The following is a 25,695-nucleotide window of genomic DNA, read 5'->3' on the forward strand; positions in this document are numbered from 1 at the left end:
GGTAGGCTTGGTAGCATCAGGAGTCTAAGCCTAGAAACTCTTACTGGAGGCCGTGACTAGGATCGGAATGCCAATCTCCTGCGCAAAAGCCAGTGACACTAACCCTAGGTCATCCAGCTGCTGCATGTACAGACTTTTGCATCCATCGTCAACAACTGCTTGTCCCGAGCAGGAGCCTTCCCCAGCAACACAGGGTGCAAGGCTGAAGGAGGAGGGGATGCACCCAGGACAGGACGCCAATCCATCGCAAGACACCCCAAGCAGGGCTCAAACCCCAGACCCGCCACACAGCGGGCACCGGCTGAACCCACCACGCCCCCCCAATTAAAATGAACACATTCAAAGAACATTCCACTTGATCTTAGCAGGTCTTTTCTCGAATAAGAGCCAGGCATGCAGTAACAGCAAGTAACAGTGAGCAGCTTAACAGACTCATCTCTTACTTTTCAAAACAGGTTGACATCTGACTACAACACACACACACACACACACACACACACACACACACACACACACACACACACACACACACACACACACACACACACACACACACACACACACACACACACACACACACACACTTTCAGAACCGCTTGTCCCTTACGGGGTCACGGAGCCTACCCGGCAACACAGGGCGTAAGGCCGGAGGGGGAAGGGGACACACCCAGGACGGGAGGCCAGTCCGCCGCAAGGCACCCCAAGCGGGACTTGAACCCCAGACCCACCGTAGAGCAGGACTGCGGTCCAACCCACTGCGCCACCGCACCCCCCTTCCTGACTACAACATTTAAGGCAAAAGGGTATATCAGCAGGGCCTTCTTGCAAATTTAGCTAGTAATGTTTTGCAGCCCTTGGCAGTACCCTTTTTTTTTTTTTTTTTTTAATCTTAACCTTTGTACAGATATCCCTTTACTTTCAGTGAAAGCCTTCAAACTTATATAACCAGAAACCATACTCTAAAGGAGTGAATTCCAACAACATGGTAGGAGAGAAATCTGTGAAAAGCTGTAAACCAAAAATGAAAAAAGGCTCAACATATGTACTTGACAAAGCAGCTGAGAAATATAGGTGCACACAAAGGCAGCTGGTAGTGTAGTGGTTATAGCTGCTGCATTTAGACCCCAAGGTTACTGGTTCAAATCCCCCCCTCCACTTATTGTACTCTTGAGCAAGGTACATACCCTGAAAAACTCCAGTAAGGTTACCCAGCTGTATAGACAGGTAAATAACTGTAAGCAGCATTGTAAGTTGCTTTGTAGGAAAGGATTGTCTAAATGAATGCCAGAATAAAAAAAAATAAATTAAATCGCATCTCTATGAAATGGAAAGTTGGTCATTTATTTAAGGAACATAGGTTAACATTTATGAATGCAAATAAACATTAAGAATTATCACAAACATAGAATTGGTATTCAAAGTATACGGCAGCAACTGGAGGCTAACAATGCTAAATGATTGCTTTTACTGGAGTATGGACATCTTAGACCTCTGTCCTGTGAAGAGCAGCAATTGTATAGCCTTTTTAAAGCAAATTTCAGATCGTGAATACTCAATTCAGTTTATAAATTATCAAAATAAATAAAACTATGCAGGAACACCATGGAGAAAAAGCAGCTATTTTTTTTTTAAATGGTGATAGCTGTAGAAAAAAGCTTAATTACAATATCAAGTTCAAACATGTCCAGTAATTCCATTTGCAAAAATAAAGTTTGCTATTGACATTGAATCAAACAGCACATTACTTGGGGTTGAGAATGATACAAAAAAACCTAATACAGTATTGGCTCAAAAAGCATGTTGAGATTTGGTGATTTCTACAATGCATTTTAGTGTTGTGCTTTGGGCTGGTTTGGAAAATGCACATAATGTAAAACTGTTCCTGCTGACTTTATTAACTTGTAAGAGAAAGTGTGTACATTTTAAAATGCACAATTCTCTTTTTTGGCGAGGGGGAGAAAAAAAAAAAAAAAAACATCCCTCAATCCCTCAGACACGTTCTGTAACTTCAGACTTTATTTAAAATGAGGAATTTATACGCTAGAAGTTAAATTATCCATGTTAAATGAAACATTGTTCTCCATATCAAGTTTATAAAGTTCCACGTGAAGCCTGCTGATATTCCTTCAACAGGAGCTTAGCAAATTTATGTGCTGACAATAAAACAAGATCTCTGTCATACTGTTTCCTCCCACGACATCCAAACCAAATGGCTCCTGTCCCTGGGCTTAAAAGGAAGGAATGCGTCTGTGGACTCATCTTCACACAAGCTCCAGAACCTATATAGCCAGAGAAAAGCAGAAGTTATCACAAGACCACTGCAAATTAATACAGTGCAAATAACTGCATAGTCTTTCAAGTTTATGAATGCATTCCCTTTGAAATTCATCAATAATAATGCACAACAAAAGCTTAAAAAAAAAATGGAATCCACAGCAATGCACATGTAAATTACCAATGCAGACATCCACGTAGTGTGACAGGAGGCATATTAAACTTCAGGATTTATTCTGCATAGTTACATTTCAGAATAAGAAAGAATATACATTTTAATGAAAGATTGTTTTCGTTTGCTTTTTTGAAGAATGACAGTACCAAGTTTGGCAACGACAAATCAAGGACAGGGGACATAAGCAAAGGATTTCTTAACTGAAAACATGGATGTCCACTCAAGCTTGGCATATTCTGCTCTATTGAAAGAATTCAATGCAACCACTAATCTAGCATAAAATCCCTCAAGTAGAAGAAAATTACAGTGCATGAGAATAGAGGCTTTTCTGCAATCTAAACACCAGCAACATACTCTTCTTGCTTCCCTAAAATTCAAGGAATACAGCAAGCAATGCACCATTATACAATTTCCCCTCAAAAAAATTGACAGCATCAGTTTGGAGTGCATTTTGAAGACGTACTGTAGAATATAGCCAATTATAATTACATGCACTGACAGCCGATGTGGTCCAACCAATGACCACTTACAAGGGACCCCACATTATATCCAGACTGTGTGATTTTTACATTAATTGGCTCCCAATTTCAAGAAACACAGATACGGAACCACATCTTAATGTTATTTGCTAACTAGTGCACCAGTACAAATGCAACTTTCAAACATAGCTTTTGGCTCTTCTCATTATTCAATACATAATTAAAAATAACTTTATGACTATGTTGTACTAGCATTCTGTCCACAACATACTTCACTAACCTTAGGGGTAGCTCTGGACCCCTGTGACCCCAACTTGGACATGCAGTTAATGAGTTATTAGCAAAATATATGCTGATATGATAATTAAAAGTTTAGAAACCAATGCAGACTAAGATAAAACTGGTTTACATTTAATTAAAAATAAAGCTGATGTTTGCATAGAAACATTATGTAGCAATGCAGAACTTGAGCCAAGTTGGGAGGGGGCAGGGAAAAAAAAAAAAAAAAAAAAAAAAAAAAAAACTGCATACCTTTATTGTGCCTTGACTGTTTGCTGCAATCAGCACATTGGATTCCTGCAAAACAAGTATTGACACGACATCAAATACAATGTTACAGAAGCCTAACCCTTGGAGAAACTGAAATGTCTGCACTTCTACTCCTCTAAAAGCATTTTAAATCACTAGCTGTATAATATCCAAGCGAGGCAAGGTAAATAAACACAAGAAAAGCACAGCAATATCACCAAAAATTAACATCTGCTGTAGGATAAAGGAACAAAAAGAATGATCAAAATGCCGACTAAAACCGGCCAAGCACAGCGAATCCTGAAAATCGACACCATGGTAGGAGACTGACTTGGGCCCACTGCCATTTACGATGGAGGCAATGCAGTGGCCACATTTCCGTTGTTGGCGAGATGGTTTACAACCACCATGTGCCATCGTAGCTGACTGTATTGACACACTCCAAAACCAAATACCTTGTTCTGGAGTTGGAGATGATGCATTACCGTTTTGAAATCTATACCAGCAACCTCACTCTTTGATAGGGCTTGCATTCATGATTTCAACTAATCTACTGATTAGAAAATGTTTCCACATTTACAAAATGGGACTTTATTTCACAGTAAGGAAGTGGGTCAAGCACTCCTATTTTAGTGTAAAAATGCAGCTCTTTAGCCAAGCCAGCTAGCTTGAGTGCAACAACATGGTTGCCATCTTATAATTTTCATTGCAATTGCACCGAGTGTTCAAGATCAAACAGAAAGCAGACATTCTAACTAGGCTAACAAGCTCCAAAGAACAAAGTAGACAAATGTGTTACGTAAGCATTTTTAGTCATCTGTACCCAACTAAACAGAAGAAGGGGGCATGCTTGGCATATGCTCAATCTAAGACAGCTGGTGCCACCTTCTGGCAAAATTCTATTGCTCTGAGTATTTCTATGATCATACATGGATAACTTTGAGCTTGTGCCACAACGATCGCACAACAAAGATATATATTTCTGTGAACCCACCCCAAAAAAAGTGCACATAACAAGAAAGGGGGGGAGAAGCCAAAACACATTTATTTATTGCATTATTTGAAGCCACTGACCCAGTGCAGCTGGCAAGAAAAACTGTTCAGTTAATGGAGTCCAGTTTAAACATAGAACTGAAATAAGTAGGTAAACATTTTGCATATTTAAATCCTGTCAAGCCTATAAAACTATTAATCAAATATCTGATTTTGACAAACTGATATTTGTGACAATGGACAATAGTAGAGAAAAAAAAGTCAAGTATACTTTGTTAGCAAAAATGAAATGTTTAAAACTGAGGTGAGGGAAAATCGAATGAAAAACAGAAGCATCATAGAATGCCTGCATACAGTGCCGTTATTACTTAGCTTTACGACCATAACAAGATTTGAACCTGGGTCCGCTGAGTGGAAGAAGCTTTAACCACCATACCACATGCAATCCTGATGCATTTATTGCTTTGTTTCATTTAATGGGTGTAATTGTTTATGGTGAATCCTACACAAAGATATCTTGCTGATATTTTAATATTCTGAAAGGACTACAGCATCAAACCCCTTTCATGATCACAACAAATCTAATGCAACAGAGCAGAATAAACAAGTTGTTTTGATATAGAGTTACTTTTGGCACATTCTATATTTACAACTTGACTCACTGCACCGCTGAAATATTTGCAAAACAAACTAAAAATTTGCATAATCTTACTTGAGAGATCTCTGAATTAAAATGCAATGCAGTGCAACAAAGATTAAATGTGAAGAATAAAAAAAGAGCCAGAAGAAATCACATCAATATGTGAAGTTGCTAAAAAAAAAAAATATTTAAATGTGACAAAGTTATACCCCTGAACTGTTAGGTATTTTATAGATGAAGATATTTCAAACAAAAAGCTGTCACTCTTAATTACAGCAATTTTTGGTTGTCTGTGAGATAATTCATCAATTCTAAATCACTCAAAGAACTGAGTATTTAATTTCCCTCCCGTCACATTCACATTTAAATATTATATTTCAGTTGCATATCAGAGAAATATTACAACACATAACTTTAGTTTTTACCTGTAGATGACTGAGAATTAGGGTACTAATTAGCAAGACATAACTTTTTTGCATTAATTTTGTTGATATGGGTCTGTGCTACAGATAAAGTTAATTTGCTATATTTGCTCCTAGATGTAGCACTATTGGTCAAGACTAAATGTGAATTCCTCTGGTTATGGCCTATAAAACAATCAGTAGATATGCTCCCTGATATCTGCAGGACCTGGCCACTCATTACACAACAGCTAGAATGCCACACTCCTCCACCTTTGGCTGCTTGGTGGTCCCATGCACAAGAGGTCCAAAAGCAAAAGCCCAAAGCTTTTCAGTTTTGGCTCCGATGTGGTAAAATAGATTCTCTGAGTTACTGAGTCCCTTTCAACACTCAAGACATCTCTTTCAGATACTCCTCTCCTGATCCATCTGGTACATATTGCTGCACTAAATTATCTTAAAACACTTTAGTATTCCCTATCAATTCTATATGCGGGGGGGGAGGCGGGGTAGTAGTATTATGCAGATAGACTGTAGTTTGAGAATAACTTGTGTCCATCTGTTGATGAAATGTACTTTTGTTTATCCCAAGTTGTGCATCACAGAAGAAAAAAAAAAAAATTTCTTCAAACCAAACCTCGTTTTTACCATACTTGTAGATGTAACCAGTAAGAAAGCCCATAAAACTAAGACCCTCTGTCTGTGCAAACATCGATACATGAATCTACAAGCTACATAATTTAAAATATTATTTTACAATAATTCAAATGATTCATTTACTCACACATAAAAAGCTCTTGTTCTACATGGGCAAGTCACTACCCAGTTACACGAAACAGGAATACAAAGTTATCTAAAAGACTCAATCCTGGTCAGCTTCACAACACTCATTTCTTATTACACAAGATGATGAACATTCCTTCAGCTGGCAACTCCCACCTCAGGTTACTATGAATCATAACAAACACTTCGCCATTTCCGTTTTCACAAACACTCAAAACTAAAGGTTTGAAATTAAAAAGATAGGGCGACCTTGTACTTTAGTATATTACACAGCCATTGAGGGACACAACAATGAATGATTAAGAGCACTTTTTAAATCCTGTAGAAATTTGTAGCAAGTCTCATGGCCACCTGCCAAAAGATACCTGAACTGTATAAATGGAAATAATTGAAGCATGTTAAGAAAGAAATGTACAAAATCATTTGATTAATTAGCACAAAATTTGAGGTCTTGTTAAAGCAAATGTGATGCATGCAGCCTTAAAGCTCTAGGTATGCTGGCTAGATGCAAAATCTTGCAGAGAAAAAACAAACAGGAGCTCTTACCCCATCTGGGAGTGCCCTCCAGCACACAGCACTGACAAACTCGTTGGTGTCATCTTCTTTCTTGTCTTTATCCAGCACACTCTTCACAGTGTCAAACTTGAACGTCAGCAACGTCTTCGACAGCCCCTTGTAGTACAAGTACAGGGAGTTGTTTTCACTTCCTAAAAGCACACGGAGGGGATTGTTTAAGCAACACCATGTTGTTCTTCAATTTCAAGCTGGATGTTGATGCATGTGACCTTTTATATTTACCTTTAAGTTACAAAAATCAGACATTTTAAACTATTAAATTGCACAAATCACTTCAGCAAATAAAAGGAAAGCTGGTTAAACAAACAAATGAATAGGTAAATAATTCAATACAAAGATGCAAAGATCACTCAATGCACAGTGAAATATAAAGGCAAGGGAAAACAAATGTGTCAAAGAACTGCAATTGTGTTTGCACATTTATGCTGAAACTTGAAGGACACTAAATATCAAAGCATTAAAAAAAAAAAATCTTTATCCATTAGCACTGAACAAAACAATTTGACTTAAATAATAAAATAATTTGTGGTCTTCAGATGTTATGCCCTACCAACTTTTCTTTCCACTTAAATTGTACTTGGTTCTCAACCTCTTGGTGGCTGGTTCACACAGACACACACGCATGCGCACCGGATGCACAGTCATTGTTGTTTCAGCTTCCTTTCTTTTCATCCCAACATAACTTCTTTGCAGTGCTCTACATGCCTGCTAAAGATTGCAAATGTTTAAAGGAAGTTTAAGTACTCAAGACGAATACCGTACTCTATTGACTTTGGAGAAACTGCTCGATATTATACAGTTTAATATAGAGCTGCAGAACATTGCCTGGGAAAAGATGTCAAGCTGATATAGAGAAATTAAAATCAATGAAATGTGTCTGGGGCAAAGAAAAACTGAAAAAAACCAAACTGCTTTCTTTCCGTCCAAAATGTTCTTTACTTCTATGACATGCATTTTCATTATCCTAACCCTCTGATTACACAAGAAGTGTAAATCAGGTACTTTGTGGGCTGGTGTGTGTGGGCTGTAACACTATAGTATCCATTGTAAGTCGCTTTGGAGAAAAGCATCTGCTAAGTGAATAAATGTAAATGTACTTTGATTTCTTGAAGTTCACTCATTCACATTGCTGTGACACCTGAAAAGTTTGACCTTGCAGTCTTCAACAGTCCCAGTCTGGACTCGGGCTGATGTCCAGACCATGTTAGCACGGTGCCTACGCTTGCTGAGTTGCTCAGTCTGCAAACTGCTACAGCACAGATGGTCAGGTGGAGATTAAGTTTTTTTTTTTTTTTTTTTTTTTTTTTTTAAAAAAAAAAAAAAAAAACCCTCAAGGACTGTTTTGCGGGCAGCACAAGTGTCTTTTCACCATGAACAAACCACGACTGATGGAATGCTTACTTACACAGATCTGTGGTAAACCTACAGATCACTAGGTTCAGAGAGAAGGCTGCTCCATCAGTACTGATGTACACCATAAAATGTTACACTTAATATTTTAGAGGAAAAGACACTTAATTGCATGGACAAAAGCCAGCTTTATAATATTTACAATTCTGAGTAAAGATGTGAGAAAAACAATTAATTGTAAGTCATATCCCTTCTATCCTTCTCAGAGCAGCATTTTATGCAAATGGTAGTCTCATATAGAAATTAGAGCACTTATTGCACTGCAGTGTTTGTTACTAACACAACATTAATTCAGAACAGTGATACTGAAATATCCCTAAATGCTACAAATCTAAACATTTTTAAGAGATGCAGATATTAATGCATTTATATCCGTGTCACATATGAATACTGACAGAATGAATTACAAATTAGCATTAGAAGAAAGTAACATTAAGAAGCCATGAGAGTAATGAAATCAGACTTAGTGAAAAGTACAAAAAGGAAACAAAAAAAATCACAATTTAACATTATAAGGCTGATGTTCCAAATAAAATTCAAAATCACTTTAAATGTATAACCCAGGGTTTTATGGTTAAATTCTTTGATAATTTGATCATAAACTTGAACAATGTATGCTCCCTTCCAACACACAGGGTTGAGGAAGGCTCTGGACTGTTGAACCTCAGAATCTCCCGGGTTCTTCCGGAAGCAAGGAAATTAAGTTATCCGGCAATCACAAAACCCGTGCCACCTAAATGAGCTTTACTTAAGCAAGCGCACTGATCAAAGCAACTTATACCCTGAAGCTGTTGCAGTCACATGCATCACTGTAGCCAGGGAGAGAACTCATTTACATGGGAACTGACAATTGTCTCTACAGCAAGACCACAATAAACATCTTTTCTTAGGATCAATCAATGTTAAATTAAGTCTAGTTCAAGGGAATGGCAGATCAAGGCTCAACCCTGTCATCCAGGAAATATGTTGACATGGAGCAGCAAAAACATTGCACCATGAGCAAAATCAAAAATGTATAGATGTGGAGCATTATCAGTTCACCCTCTACAAACTTAAGCAATATGTGGTCTTGCAAAGGTTGTCACAAGGAGAACAGCAGATATTGTTTGAAATGGAACATATACATCGCCTGCTTATAATTCCCACCACACTTCCCTCTGCAGCGTTTCTCACAACATGACTGAACTTTAGAGTTCTGATGCATTGTGTTCCAAAACAAAATTTTTTCAGCACCTCTTTAAAGACAACATCCTGATACTTTGTCGCCACTCTGCCTGTTAAGATTAACAACGAGGGAACTTTTACAACACTCACACTCAGTACGATTGAGGGAACTGTATTGTTTATCTAATGTTGGCACTAACCTTCATAACAGAGTTACAGTACAAGTTCACATGTCACATATATACAGAATGTGAAACATCATGTATGCACTCACCACATGCCACATAATCCCCATTGGAAGCCAGGCCAACAAAGTTTTTCTCATTGATATGGCCTTTGAAAGATCGTAAACAGTGGGGTTTGTTTACATTCCACAGCTTCAACTGGCTGTCAGTGGAGCTGTGAGGAAACAAATGCTGATAGTTAAAAACATGTGAAAAGGCTTGTCTGCAGAGAGAGGGGAAAAAAAAAGTGTGTGCAGCAACACAACTGAACTGTGTAGAAAAACTAAGAAGCTACATGTATAAGTATGTACAAAGCCTCTAGAGAAAACAGCTGTCACAGCGCATTGTAAAAGGTTAGTCCACATTTCTGGATGTGACTGAAGATGCATCTCCGGTTGGATAAATATAATACATACGCTGACACAATTTCCTCTCCGTTAACAAACTTGGCATAGGAAACAGCTTTTCTGTGGCCTTTGAACACCATGATGGGCTGCTTAGTGTTGCGGAGGTCGTAATAGTGGACACAGTGATCTGGAAAACATAGTCTCACAATGTCTTAAAGGAAGCAAATATAATTAAGGTCATTTAAAAAAATCTTGCTGCAACTGTCAGAATGTTTAGGTTCAACTATCATTTGAGAAAACTGTAAAAATTGGGAAAAGTTATGCTGCATTCTATTCAATACCAAAGACAAATACTTTTTTAAATTAAGCTTATATAAACAGGGAATATGTAATTAAGTGAACAATTAGTTTCTTTTACTACCAAAATTAAAGCATACCTGCACATCCAAAGGCTAGATGGTATCTTGATGTAGGGCTGAATTTCACACAGCAAACATTTGCTTTGGCCTCAATGCTAGCCACAGAGTTGTCAAGGTTGGTAGACCACAACTTCACTGAACAAGCCAAAAAAGAAAAACATTTCGTTATACAATGTATTTTGCAATGCACTTGGACACACCATCAGTGCCGTAACCTTGTCTCTCTAGGGGTTGCAGGCCCTTTAGCTTCAGAAGCCTCTCCCAGGTGACCCATCCAGGGTCAACAGAAAATTAACATGCAAACCCTAAACTCTGGCAGAAGACAACTGAAATCTATGGCAATTATACTTCAGAATTTAATCTGATTCAAATACAACCCTGTTGAGTGGATGTCTGCCTTCATTTTGATGCTAATATACAGTAAAATAAGGTGGTGGGGGGGTGTATTAAAAAAAACAGCACTGATACTGAAAAATTTCTTTGCTCCAAGCCGTTCCAGCTGCTCATCAAAGTGGTACTTTAATTGACTGTTCTTTACAACATCCCCACAAGGACAGACGTGACAGACACTACACACATGTAAGCAGTCCCAAGCAACCTGTCGTCATGTTTGGTACTTTAAGTATTTTGCAGCTGTTATGTACTTACCACCAAGCACAAAGATACTACCAATCTGTGATTTTCAACTTTTTTTTTTTTTTTTTAAAGTAGGACTTGATAATATTTACAAGACAGATACATACTGTAGAAGTAAAGCTGTTACCACTAGCCTTCACTACATACAAATTCAAGGTGCAACTTTAATTCACTATGAACTCCATCAGACAGTAAGTACACCATCATTTCACCAAGGTGGGGGAAAGGGGAAAAGCTTCATACACTACTGCTCTGATAGTCCTGTGCTCCTTCACTTGTAAAATCTTTTGTGCAACTTATATTACATGTGATGAGTCAAACACTGAAATATTTACCTGTAAATCCCAGTAAAACGACAAGGTAAATATTCTCAAGAGCAAAACGTAACCATGTTGTATAAAATCACCTCCCAAATAATAAAAAAAAAAAAAAAAAAAAAAAAAAAAAACTTTCAGTCCTCCCAGCTAGTCAGCTCATTAATTCATTTTATTGCTTAGCCAGCAAGGAGTTATTCAATTTGAGAAAATTAAGCAAATCTTTTCATAGGAGATGACTGCTCTGCATTCGGATTGTAAAGGATGTTATCGAGCAATTTCCATTTGCCATTAATTCCAAATTGTTTTCCTCTTACATCCTGATTACTCAAACTAATTACTGTTTAAAAAAGAAATGTGAGCGAGTCAGCGAGAAATCTGAGCATCCCACTGAGCATTTATTACTGAAAGCAGGTCAGTAACTTAATGCACCAAGTGTTTTTCAACAAAGTTGCAGGAGTTTTATTAACAACCCAGAATGAGGATGGCATACCAAAGACAGAATACAGCCTGTTCATTTTTGTTGAAGGAGCAATTTCAGTAGAAGAAAAAAGTAACATTTTAAAGCTCTGTTGAGCAAAGGGTCTTGCGCTGTCAAAACTTCTGGGGAAGATGTTGATTTTTGCAAGGTTTCGATATAACAGAGTTAAATCAGACCAGCATTTAGAAAGACAGACAGCAGACGTTCATTAGTACTATTTTTCCCCCCACATGAAATGCCACATTTTCGGCAAGAAAACGAAGAAAACAATTTAATGTGACAATTATTCTGTCAAACACTGAATAGTGAACATCATATGATGATTGGGGGGGGGGGGGGGGGGGGCAAACTGACGGGGAAATTTTCTATCTTTACACAGAAATATGAATACAATTTAATACACTATCACCCTTCTCTTTCTGAAGAAAACATTACTGTAATTCCATGGCTTTAAGCAAACATTCCCAGCTTCATGTTAACATACTACACAATTTGATTACAGGCAATCCCCGAGTTAGGAACGCCCCACTTACGTGCAAGAACTACCCCGTTACTGACCGGAAGGTTTTTTTTGTCATCCTTAAGTAACAATGAAATGAAAACTTCATAAGTACGCCTATTATATTAAAAATTCGAGTTACTGTATATACAATGTTCATAATAACAAAGAGGCGCTACTTTGCAAAGTGCATCAAAACACTGGGCGTCTACAGCCGTTTCTTGGTTCATGGGCGGGGCGCGTGAGCCCGAGGTAGGACAAACTCCCTTTTTTTCCCCCGTTAACAGTGTCTCATGTTACTGTATTTGGGTTTAAATTTTTTGTTTTTACCCTCTTAACCATGGCACCAAAGCATAACTGTGATGCAAGTGATGATGATGTAGCCACGAAAAGGGAAACAATCACAATTGAAACGAAAGTGGAAATAATAAAGCAAAAGGTGAAACACCAACGAACAGTGGAATAACAAACGTTAAAGTTTCTTTAACGTTTTGCACGCGCGCTCTCTCTCTCTCTCTCTCTCTCTCTCAGAAAACACTCAGCTACAAAACACAATTCTTCCCAGTTGCAGAATCTCATTCCAAACAACCCTCACACTTTCTCAAATGTACCTCACTTTGCTCATCCAAGTCCTGTCCCTCATCGTCCCATTCCATGTCTCTTTGATAACGACTGCCCGCCTTCTCCCTCGACCACAATTTCGGATCCTCCCCTCTGTTCAGTTCGCCAATCGACTGACCATTCACCTGTCCCCGACCACAAGAACACGTCTAGTCCTTTGATTCTGAATAAACGATCCTGCACTTGGGTCCAGCCTTCTCCGTGTCCTCTGTTCATCATGAGAGTAGTAACATTTATCATCTCTTTCTGTAGCTCTCTCCATTATAAATACTGTAGTTGCATTTATTATATCATTACATTATTATTACTATATTATTACATTAAAGATGTTTTAGAGTATCCAAAGTGTTTCTTTAATGTTTTTTATGCATAGAAAGGTACACAATATACTTAGAAACATTTTACAAACTGAAGTTAGATATCCATCATATCTAACTGTACCGACTTACATCAAAATCCAACTTAAAGACAGACTGAGGACAAGGAACTCGTTCATAATTCAGGGACTGCCTGTATACTTCTCCAAAATGGTACATTACTGTAGATAAGCGATATAAATGAGAACCACTACAGAGTTCTTTCTACAAAAAAGACTTGATATCCCGCCCACTGGTCAAGAACCATAAAAATTAATGAGTGGCTTTAAGATTTAAGTTGTAGTCTCCAAAACTGCATGAGGAATTTGATTATAATAAGAACTACTTTCAAGAGCTTAAACAAAATGTTGGGCAGTGTAGTTTTATTTAACAAAAAACAAAAAAAAAAAAAAAAATTTAACGCTAGTGTCTGATGTTTTCCCCAAGTTGTCCAACACTTAATTCTTTGAAATCACCACTACATATAATAACCAAAGCTGGTAAACAAAAAAAATGACAAACATTACTGCTATCTACAAATACTTAACCAACATGAAAGCAGCTGTAACCACTCCTCTACCTGCTATCCAAAACATCCCTTTTAGCAAATAATGACATTCAGTTAACATACTAGGTATCTCATTTTAGAAGCAGGACATTTCACTGCTACATAAACTGTTACATAATTTATATGATCTAGAATATATATATATAATATATATCCTGGAATATGACCTAGTTATACTGATAAGTGGTTGCTGGGTAACTAATTTGCCCAATGTCCTTTTGGAAATTAATTTTAAATAAATTCTTAATGTTCAAGGCAATATGGAAGTGAGCTTACAGTGAAGAACTAGGAAGGTGAAAAGATAACACTGGTAGCCAGTCAAAGAAAGAACTAAAACAGTTAAGACCCGCAAGTCTGGCCCATCTCCATATTCTCAGCAAATAACTGTATGCTCTAGCTATGATTAACAGAAAAGAATTCTGGTGGTCCATAATGATTTTCCTGGCATGGCCTGGGTTTATGCATCGCATTAGAGGACAAAGTTGAGGCAGCACAGTAGGATACAGTACAAAATGACTGTTTGCCTCCCAAGATGTAGCACTTTTTCCATGCCGGAAGGAACATCTCCAAGGACATCAACACTTCAGGTCATATACCATGTGCCATTACCAGATGGTCTGAGAAGGGGGGGAAAAAAAAAAAACCATCCATCTTCCATGGCCCTCCAAGGTGCACGTGAACATTCTCAGCATTTCAGAAGTACAAGTTAAATCTCAAATCAGACAGCAGTAAACTGAAATTTTACCATACTGAACATCCATCTGTTCAGGATACCTACGTTGTACTGCATCTTTGTGCTCTTTTACCTTAAATTTTCAAATATTCTATAGTAGTATTACAAACACTATACAAACCACAAACAACACCCAGAAGAGGCCCACAGCCAAGAAATCTCATAGTACCTTTTGCATCATCAGACCCAGAAGCCAGAAGCTTGGGATCCATCAGGTTGAAATCAACACTCCAACACCTTTTCTCATGCTCCTATCAGGTTGGAAAACAAGAAAATAGGTGGACCATCTCAAAACAGAGGTAGAGAATTAGAAGCATGTATGTGGTCCTTTGAGCACTTCATTGGTTAAGGATGGTGCATCTTAAACACCATTTTCTATTTAAAAAAAAAAAAAACACACAACATCTCTTTAATGGGCACCTTGTTCCCATTAAAATCTGTCAAAGATCAGGCAGATGTCCCTTCAAAAGAACCTGTTTTAACTTAGAAAGGGTGATTTTCCAAACATAGCTCTTTATGATGAAACCAAACTGAAAACCTACCTGGTACACCTTTGACCTCTGCCCAGTGAAACCATCCCAGAGGATGACTGTTCCCTCATAGTCACTGCTTGCTAGCAGATTTTTGTGGTAGCTACTCCAGCTAATACAGCTAAAACCAGAAACAAAAAATGTGTACAAGAACATACGCATTTTGTATGCATTAAGATTACAGAAAATTAAAACACCAAAACACAGGAGGCATGCATATCTTTTGAAAAGCGATAAAGAAAATTATGCAGATTAATACTGAGCCAATGCAGTTTACAAAAAAGGATATAGTTCATATGTAAATTTTAATATTTAAGAATTTGCCTGGAACACTGCACTTGAAATTTAATTTCAGAACGGGAAAAAAACTGTTCAAAAGCAAACTCCTTCAGAATATCAGATTCCCAACTTTCAGCTACCGTATGTTAAAGCACTAATTTATCAGCATAAAACAGAAAATATTGGTTAAAATCATATTTGAAAAGTTTTTTTTTGTTTTTATTTTAAAAAAGGGGGGAGAGCCTTATCGTGGTGCCAGTCACAGCTGAGAGTCATTTCCAAGTTTTCAGGCTTGTGCTGAATATACGTGAGATGCATATAAATGCAGGCAAACACACACAAGCAATAAAATACAGTACCTTATTTTTGAGTTGCATGTCATTTCATTGATGGGATAATGAATGTCCACTGCATCCTGGATTACTGTTCCATATTCAAACACTTTAATTTTCTTGGTGACGCCAGCAATGGCAAAGTAATCACAGTCACGGTCAAATTCAATACTGCAACGCAAAGTATCAGAGAGAAAACAGGGGGTGTCAGACGTTGAAATGCCAATCCCCAGCAAGTTGTCTTCCACTTCATTGCTTTTCTCCATTACCATTCAAATAGTGCAGGCGTTATGCTCATACTTCATGAATATTTTGTCAGACAAGGGCAACATATCGGTACACTATGGCTTCTACAACTCAGCCGATTCTGATTTTTGGCAGAATTAGAAACGTGACAAAAAAAATTTGGAACCCCAAGCAAAAGAGCTATGGTTTATATCTAAATTTGAACTGGAATAAACAGTTCTTTAGTTTTTAGAAAACCAAGTCCCACATGATGTAAAGTTAACAGCAAACACCTGCAATCAAAAGTGACACATTAGGTGAAAGTTTCTGAAACTTGTTCAGGATTATGAGTGAGCTACATGGTAATGACAGATGAACACCCAGTAATATGCATCAACAATAAAGCACATGATGATACCATCATATGTTAATAGCAATAAAAAAAAAAAAAAAAAAAAAAATTTACTGCAAATAAGAAACTGAGAATGTATGTCTTTGAATCTCTTTAGATCAACAAAAAATGTGGAAAATTATAATCAGTAAAGAAGAACAACTGTGTAAAACAGATGCACTGAAGGCCTAGGCAGTTATTTTTGTTACCATAATGGCTTGAAAACAGCCCATTAAAAGCCCATCTTTGCTTACAAAAGATTTGGCTGTCAAACTCAGAGAGCAAAATGTTCTATTCAACTGCATAACAAAACTAAGTATCAGACAATGGTAAAATATTAAGGTTTTATGGAGCACAACTTCCATCGATTAACACAGTTTAAAATAAAAGAAAAAAAAACTATTTAGGAGTAAATGTCCCATAGAAAAACTATTATCCGCTCGCTTAGCTGAGCCTTCTATTCACGTCAACTTCATTTTAGATGCATTTAATTTCCACAGCCAGTTTTGTTAAATACATTTTTCAAGGGTACAACATTTTAGCACCTTGTGGAAAATTAACTAATTCAGCTAAGTATTATCAGTCTGATGATCTTTGGAGAATCTGTCAATAATAAGCTTTAGCCTGAAGTTCCTATTTCTACCAACCAATACTAGCAGTAATCTGTAGAGAGTTCTCACCACGAACCTTTCATGTAAAAGCATACCTTGAAATGCCATTTTTTACGCAACTCTACCCCCTTCTGGACAGTTCAGTGAAGAAATAAGCCAAAATTTCATACAGCATGGGTTAAGACTGTATCAGCAACGAAGTTGTAGTTATGTGGCTGAAAACTAACACAAGAACAGCGTTTAGTGGAGAAGCAATACCTGGATACAATACTGGAGCCGTTGTAGAGGTCACTGGCATAAGAAAGTGTAGCAAGAGGCCTCACAGAGTTGTAGCGTGTGAACTTGGATAGACATTCCATAAAATCATCAAGCTGATTTACAGTTCTACCATCATCTAAAAAAAGAGGGAAAAATTAATTTTATATTTTAATTATAATAATAATTGACAGATGATGGATAAAAAATGCTCAGAATTATAAGTTCACTAAATTATGATTCTGACAATGTTTATGTCAAATACCAGCTGAAAGACTAAATACTCTACAGGTCTTTAAGAATATGATGGACGATGCACAGGATTTATTAAATCATAAATTATATATTACATGCACAAACCATTAAATTAATAATGTTTTAATGCTAAACTTATGGTTCTTGCATTTAGTGTTTGCAAATAACTATTTACTGTCACTGGTCATCAAGTACCAATACCAGAATAGCAACACAGAGGTAATCTTCTATAAGATACTAAACTCCTACCTTATTTAAGTGTACAACAAGGCTGGTGTAACCCTAAAGAGAAGTCTGTCCAACCAGAAATTTGTCTTTACCCGTTAACCTGGACATCCTGTTAGAGAAGTAGCATTGCTCCAAGTCGTCAAAGTGGGCTGTAAGCCTTTTCCGCCGTGACGCCAGAGTGCTGTTGTACCATGTTTGTCTCTTCCCCTAATGTTGTAAAGAAAAATTTACATCACAAATGTGTACATATTTAATACAGTAAACGAGCACCCTTTCAGCCATTTACCAGCAGATTAATAAACTGAAAACAGCTCGTCTTGACTACTCTTTGTGAGATACACAGGAATTGTAACACACATCAAACCCTCCTGTACAGTCATCTTCCGCACAACTAAAAACATCTATATTTAAAAAGAACTTCTACAGGGAAGGTATATTACAGTAATTAGGCAGAAACTATGTTAACTACAGAGCTATGAAGATAACAGTAATTGAAACAGCTCTGCAAGTGTAACAAGTTTCTGGCATAGTCAACTTGTTCTATTCCCACATTCTTACACCTTTCAAGTTGCTAGGAGATCACATATGAACAACAAGCTCTTACATAAATTTACTAGCGTACACATCCTTTTACCTGCCTCCTCTTTGTGTCTTCCATTGTGAAGATGCACTACTCAGAGAAGCATCACTTAATACAGCTTCCACAATGCCTGACTGTAGACATTGTAACTGAGTAATGATTGTGATAGGCAAAGTTTCAAACTCCCCTTCCAAATTCAACACTACAATCTAATTTTCCCTTGACTTAGGTTGAAGAAAGAGCAAAATCTTTAGCATCATCTATTACAACACACCTTTTACATTTTAGTAGACCGGACATCCAAAAACTTTTACTCTTCCCCAGACCTGCAGTTTCATACCTTTCACTGTGCATTCCACATTTACGTCCCCGTCCCCCCCCCCCCATTTCTACCAACATTAACACACCTGAATAAATTACAGTAAAGATCTAGTCATTTTGCCATTGACTTAATAAGGACTCAGGTGTATAGTCATAAATGCAGAAATGTTACTTACCTGGGAGCTACCACCAAAGCCTGGAGGTTGAGTGTAATCGGCAGAATCTATAATACTGCTAAAACAGCAAAAATAAAAGTTTGTTTGGTTTATATTATATACACAGACATATATCATGTTGCAAAAACAGCAACCTTAGTTATTGACAGACATTATCCTCAAAATTTTGAATCTCATAACTTGGTCAACCACATCCTACAGTAAGCTTTCAAGTTTAGTTGTACCTTAAATTTTGCATTTCCAGGTCAGAAAACATATAAAAACATATCAGCATTAGTTTTTAAACTCAAAAGTAACTGAATCTCCCCAAGCAGTTTCTGTCTCTGCAATTCAAACTTGGGTTCAGTCCAAAGTGTTGTGTGGTTTATCCACATCTTTGAATAACATATTTAGTTATGTATTCGTAACATACACTACTCATAACAAACAACACTAAGTGGATAATTTCATAAATGTACATTTTTGAAAATCAGTTGAGTGTTATTAGATGGATTCTTCCCCCATTGTATCACATGTATGAAATAGGACAGTGAATTGGAGCATGTGTTACCTGTGTGCTGGGGAATGAGCTTCAAATTGAGGAACAGTGCTATCCAGGTCCATGTCCTTCGTAGGGGAGTACAGCCCACTCATTTCCTGGGAAAGATTGCACACAATTTTCTGATCAGTTGACTCCACAGGCTGCCAAAAGCACTATGAGCAGAGTCTTTGTGTCCACTTCATCCATCTCAAATTACTGAACCCAGAAATGTAACAGCAGTTCAGATGGCATATTTAGGAACATCTTTCTTTCTGGTGCACTGAAGTGAAACTTCTTACTTCAACTCGTTTGATGTCTTCTTCTAAAAAGTTCAGCTCCTTCTGTAACTGCTCAAGTTGCTGTGAGACAAGGGTACAAGAAAATATACACACCTTTTCAAATTGCCCAGAGAATCGTTAAGCCCAAGTACCAAAATATATGGAAAGATAAATGCCTTCATAGATGCCATGTAATAAACAACCTAAAAGAAATACTTAAAATAAACAGCAGAAATGCTTACCACACTTCATAACTCCATTAATTTGATTAACAATCATCTTGTTACTATAAATTGTCTAATGCATAGTTAAGGGGAACAAACCTCACGCTTATTTCTTCTTGCTTCTTTAAGAAACTCCATCAAGATCTGAAGTTGGGCTGCTTGCGATTCCTTTCGGGGAAAAAAGTTACATCCAATAATTGGCATATAATTGTATATATTAAACACGCTAAAAACATCCCTGCATGGAGGTTTGTCTTCTCGCTATACACACATTACTAGGAAACCTAATGTACCTGGACCACCAGGGACATGAGTTGACTCCTTGTTTAAAACCAGTGAAACTCCATCCCATGACTAAAAATTGTTACAATACATACCGCTTCAAGCTGCTTCTTTTTCTGTAAAAGGAGCTCCAACATAAAGTTGACATTTGCAAGATCTAAGTTCTCTTGGTCTGTACTGAGAACATCTTGGAAAACTTGCCACCTGTGGCCATTCTAGAAAAAGGACATAAAACACATGGATAGGAGAGAATTCATATTCCATTACAATGACATCAAATAAACTTCCTGTATACAACTGAGGGTCCTTTCTACCTAAAAATGTTCTTGAATGCAAGTTATCTTAGAGGCTTAAAATCTCCAAATCAATGCACTCTTCACAACACCAGATATATTTGTAAAGCTTCCAGTTCAAATGTAATAAACTATGATATACATGAACTGTGAAATGACTGGGATGTAAATGGTAACAAAGGATATCAATTAGCACCAACAAGACCTATCATTCAACTTGTTGCAAACTCAAAAAACACACCTTGGTCAGTTCTCTACTATTAGTTGAAACCCAATAATTTGATTGATAATGTAGTCCAAGCGTTTTTCATTTGAAATAAGGGACAGTGGAAATAGGCTGTGTAAAACCAGCTAAGAAATGTATATATATCACAGCCTGAATATATATACATATATATATACACACACACACACACACACACACACACACACACACACGACAGCCTGAATATGACAGTCAAATCTAATGTTTATGGAGGTCTGAAGTTCAAGAAAGGACAGAATGTATTATAAACAGCAAAAAAAATTCTTATATCACTTACCGGATAATCTAGTTTAAGGCGCTTTTCCTCAGATCTCTGCTTTTGTTTCAGAATAAGTTCATTCACTAAGAATGAGTAGAATGTAAATTAAGACAGAATGTGATTTTGGACAAAGACTGGAAAATACATTTACTTAGCTAGACTACAAAGATAAAGTATGTCTTTGTGCAAATGACAACCTGGTCATACAATGAATCTATAAAAGAAATGTGCAATAGAAGTTAGATCAATAGCAAAGTAGTAAGATAAACAGCAAACATAGCATAACACAAATGGCCCTTTGACAGCAAATACAACTGCAAGTTTTTCTTCTTTGTTTCAACAAACTTTGCATGCTGGGATGATGATGTAATTTTCGGCCATTCTTCTGGACAAATGTGCTCAAAAGAGTTTCCCACAGTGGTGGGAAGGAGGGGGAATGCTTTTGCTAGGCAAACAATATCTACTTGTCTCTGTAGTTACAAATTGTGCGTATAATAGAAAACATAGCTACTTATATGTTAAACAAAGTAAGGACAACAATTTCTAAAAAAAAAAAAGGAAAAGAATTTTAAGTGTACTTACCTAAAAAGTTGGGATATAACTGATCTACATTATCAATTATGTAGTTACACTTTGGGCATCGATTGCTGTCTTCCAGACTCTGCCGAATACACTTATTGCTGAAGTAAACAAATTTGAGCAGTTTTGAGAGACTGATTTAGGAGGATTAGAAAACATAGATTTCCAGAAAGTATTCCAGTAAGTACTGTATTTCTTACCAGAAACTGTGCCCACACTTAGTCATATGAGCCTCTTCGATCATTTCAAAACATATAGGGCTGAAGGAAAAGAAAAAAAAAAAAAAAAAAAAGATGTTCAAGATTAGCAGTGGCTTTTACATCATCCAAGTATTTAACTTATGTTTACAATTTACAAATTTACTAATTGATTAATCATTAAAAATAACCACTGACTTTCATACTTGTGCCTACATGAACTTAACCAAAACTGGATAAAAATTCAGTACAACAGAGTATAAGAACCAGATTATTGAACAACCCACCTTAATTTTCATGTATAAATAGGAAAAAAAAGTTTGTCATAAAGAAAACCAGAATTTAGAGATTGTATATGTTGTTGATTCTTGTAACAAACACCGTATCATCTAAACAAACCCACGGCCCATTGCAGCCTGTGTTTTACTTTGTTCTGGAGTTTGAAGCACTTAGTACATTCCAAGTACTTTACATTTTGCGACAAATTGGACGACCTGTGAAATTACATTAAACAACACATTTTGTCCCTGGAACATTAAGGTCACGGAAGAGTAAATGTGTATTCAATAGTTCATATAAACCTAAATTTAAAGCCCAACCTTTCAAGTCATAAATTTTGAACCTTTTTTCCTCCCTTGTAACAACTGTCCATGACAATTACAACCGGTGCTGTAAGAATGTTTGGGAACCTATGCACAAGTATAAAAATGTATCTTATTGTATGTGGGAAATTACAAACTGCTTAAGAAAATTTTGAAATCACTGCAAATAACTTCTCCCAGACTTAAACATATGGTCAAGTTCCACAGGTATTGTGCATTTATATGCAAGCATGAGAAAAGGTAATTGTATTTGTAACATCTGTCATCTATTCTCCTACTACCAAAAATAACCTATTAAAACCACAGCTATCTTCTTTCAGCTTTTTTTAAACCTATTTTTCTACCTTCATCTTGCTCTACTCAAATACTAAAGAAAATGTCAGCCAAAGTCAATAAAAAGAACTCTGATGATACTTGGGTTAGGGTTACATAATGTCTGTTGTCTTGTGATCTGTAGGATGTTGGTTCAAATCCCCCTCCTGCTGCAGTACCCATGGTATTGATCCTGAACTGAAAATACCCACTCAATAAATGGGTACCTCATTTTACAGTGAAATATCTAACCCTAAAAGATATGTTGGACAAAACTATTAGTATTGAATATTTGTTTATTTAATGTTCAAACCCTTGTATTGACGATTATTAAACTGAAAAATACAAGTAGCAATTACTTAAATTAGGTGCTCTGATGAAGAATCCAATGTATTTAGTTATTAAAATTTAAAAAAAAAGACTAAATTACTGAAACTGACTAGTGTAAAGGTACAAATTGACCACTGCCTGGTCTCCAGTGAGTTACTGCAGCAGGTTGAGGTTCTCATGATCCGATCATCATGTCTTTTCAAAATTCCACATACGAATTTAAAAGCATCAAAAGTCCATTTCACTTGGCTGGCGCAACTGCGGGTTTAATTCAATTGGCCTGAACTAATTTCCTAAGCAGACAACTAAGAAGAACACAAGTTTGCAGAGATGAAAGTTAGCGCAGTAGAAGTTGTGCGCTGGCACCGTGCGTGCGTAGGTAGTGTAAGGAGTCGCGAGCCTGTTAGCTTCCACTGTTAGCCACCGATGTCCACAAGCCTGGACGTCCAGCAAAAACACTGTCAAAAGAGCAGTCGCTGTCTGCAGAAAAAATGCTGTCAAATCCCAACTGCCGCCAAATTCTGGAAATATTTTCAAACTAAGCACTCTCAAAGTAAAAAAGAAAAAAAAAAAAAAAAAAAAAAGAAAGAATGCAGCGAAAACACGGACACAGACAGTTCCTCACCAGACGAAGTCGTTGCTCTTGTCCTCGTACGAGTTGATGAGGCCATTGCACAGCGGTGCTTGCAGGGGCCGCTTGCGGCTGCCGCCCGCCGAGGACGAGCCCGGTCTGCCTGGGGACACTGCGGCGGCTCTGGACGGGACCCCGAGCGTGGGGACTTGCAGCCCCTCTCCGCCTGTTCCCAGTGTTCGTGAAGACACTCCGGGGACTGAACTGGTCCCATTACTCGAACTGCTGCTGCTGTTGTTGTTAATGTTCATACTGTGCAGACTGTTCACACTGCTGCTGCTAGTACTGCCGCCGCTGTTCCCAGGCCCAGAGCCCGCTGCTGAGCCATTCTGTCGGCTGCCTGACATAACTCAAGGCCGAGGCTGTACTACGGTGATAGGCCGCAAAGCTTTAGCTCACTGCATCCGGACAAAAAAAAAAAGGTTTAAATAAAGATTTACAACACTACTAAAAACACGGCATCGACTGCACCTGCTCAGTCTTATCCTGGAAATATGGAACTGCAGTTTCTTGAAAACAAGCAAAAATGATGTAGAAAATACTGGGACTGAGACGCCTACAGAAACACAGCACAGAGTCGTATTGACAAATCCGAGAGTTGAGAATTGGGAACGATCCCCCCGGTTACATAGAGCCGTGCGGAAAACGAAAGCGGCCGCCGTTACGTCATTGCGTCATCACGCACGCTCCCGCACGCTCCCGCACATACAGGATTCTCTCTGACAGCAATTTTAAAAAAATAACGATTTCTTATTCTGCGTTTTACAGGTAAACAGGTCATGGCCACTCCTTTTTTTTTTTCCTCTAAGAGCGTGGTTTTTACACCCTAATTTGCGCACATCTACTCAAACATGAACTAAGTCAGAGGTGGGTGGTGGTAGGAGTTACGTCTCAGTCACCTGTTGTGTTTCTAGCGTAAAATAAAATTTTGGCATCGACACTTAGTTTACTGTCACTCGGGTATTAAGAATAATTTATTTAGATTAAAAAATTTAATTTAACTACATTTGTTACTTTCGCCGCTATTTTTTTGTTACTTTAGAATTTTTCCACATTTAATGTTTTAATTTGATCCCAAGTTTTGTCATGTGTCCCATGAGACGTTTTGTCTGTGTATTCAGTATTGAATCAATAATTGATTTTGTCAGCTGTCAGTCAAATTTCTGATGAACTATAAAAAAAAATGTCTTCACTGTCAGCTGACTTTAGTTTATGAGTGACTTAGCCAAGTGTGGCTAGCAATGAGACCAGTCAGAGCCAGAGTTGAGCTTCATCCTGCCTTGACTGACAACCTAGTTCATTCTTCTAAGGACGCGAACTCCTGAAAAAAGTTTAAATGCATTCAGAACATATTTTCCCCTGCGTTCTGAAAACTATGTAACGTTACGTATTTGTCAGATTAAGAGAATGTGAAGAACTCAAGAGGGTTTTAAATTTCATCTTTTTTAATTATTTACATTTATTCACTTCACAGACACATTTCTCCAACTTACACCAGATACTATGTAGTGTTATGGTCTAACATGTACATTCACATTTCTTTATGTAGCAGACACTTTTCTCCAAAGCAACTTCCAATGAACTCTATATAGTGTTATCAGTCCACACACCTTATTCACCCAAGTGACTTACACTGGTAGATACACTACTTTCAAAGGGTCACCCATCCGTACATCAGTAGAACACATACTCTCTGTGACACTCACATACCATGGGGGGAAACGCACACAAACTCCATGCAGACTGAGCAGGGATCGAACCCAGATTCTCTCACACCACCCAGGCGCTGTGAGACAGCAGCACTACTTGCTGTGCCACCATGCCACCTAGTAAGATGTGCCTTGAGCAGCAGTGGAAAGAGGAAGAGCATATGAGGAAATAGCAAAAGTGAGAGGAGTACCAGAAAAAAGGAAGGAACAGCTGAGTCATGAGGATGCCTGCATTGTAAGGGAGTGCAGTAACAGGTAAAAAGTGAACAGCGAAGCTTAAAAGGATTGCACAACATGAAGTCAAAATAAAGTCTGCATGTTCTTCTTGTGTTCCCTCAAATGGTTCAAAGTCATGTTTTTCAGGTGAAATGGAGACTCCAAATTGCCTATAGTGTGTGTGTTGTGTGTGA

The 25,695-nt window shown here is 37.6% G+C and overlaps 1 protein-coding gene across 2 annotated transcripts; it reads right to left on the bottom strand.

Annotated features, from left to right (window-relative positions):
* Positions 1-1,339: 1,339 nt before the first annotated feature.
* Positions 1,340-24,186, bottom strand: cop1 (COP1 E3 ubiquitin ligase). Of its 2 annotated transcripts, none has more exons than XM_029250666.1 (20): positions 23,571-24,186; positions 21,705-21,764; positions 21,508-21,605; positions 20,944-21,008; positions 20,204-20,323; positions 19,926-19,994; positions 19,624-19,683; positions 19,355-19,440; positions 18,805-18,859; positions 17,820-17,934; positions 17,248-17,383; positions 15,790-15,933; positions 15,164-15,272; positions 14,791-14,872; positions 10,432-10,548; positions 10,064-10,181; positions 9,698-9,822; positions 6,820-6,980; positions 3,460-3,504; positions 1,340-2,279 (listed from the first exon to the last, which is right to left on the bottom strand). In XM_029250666.1, the coding sequence occupies exons 1-20, from the start codon at positions 23,921-23,923 to the stop codon at positions 2,262-2,264; spliced, it is 2,136 nt and encodes a 711-aa protein (XP_029106499.1). In that variant the 5' UTR covers positions 23,924-24,186; the 3' UTR covers positions 1,340-2,261. The 2 variants fall into 2 exon arrangements, with proteins under 2 accessions (XP_029106499.1, XP_029106498.1); XM_029250665.1 differs by having other exon boundaries at positions 18,805-18,862.
* Between the last annotated feature and the right edge of the window lie 1,509 nt (positions 24,187-25,695).

Source organism: Scleropages formosus, chromosome 3 (assembly GCF_900964775.1).
Source record: "Scleropages formosus chromosome 3, fSclFor1.1, whole genome shotgun sequence".
NCBI lineage: Eukaryota > Metazoa > Chordata > Actinopteri > Osteoglossiformes > Osteoglossidae > Scleropages > Scleropages formosus.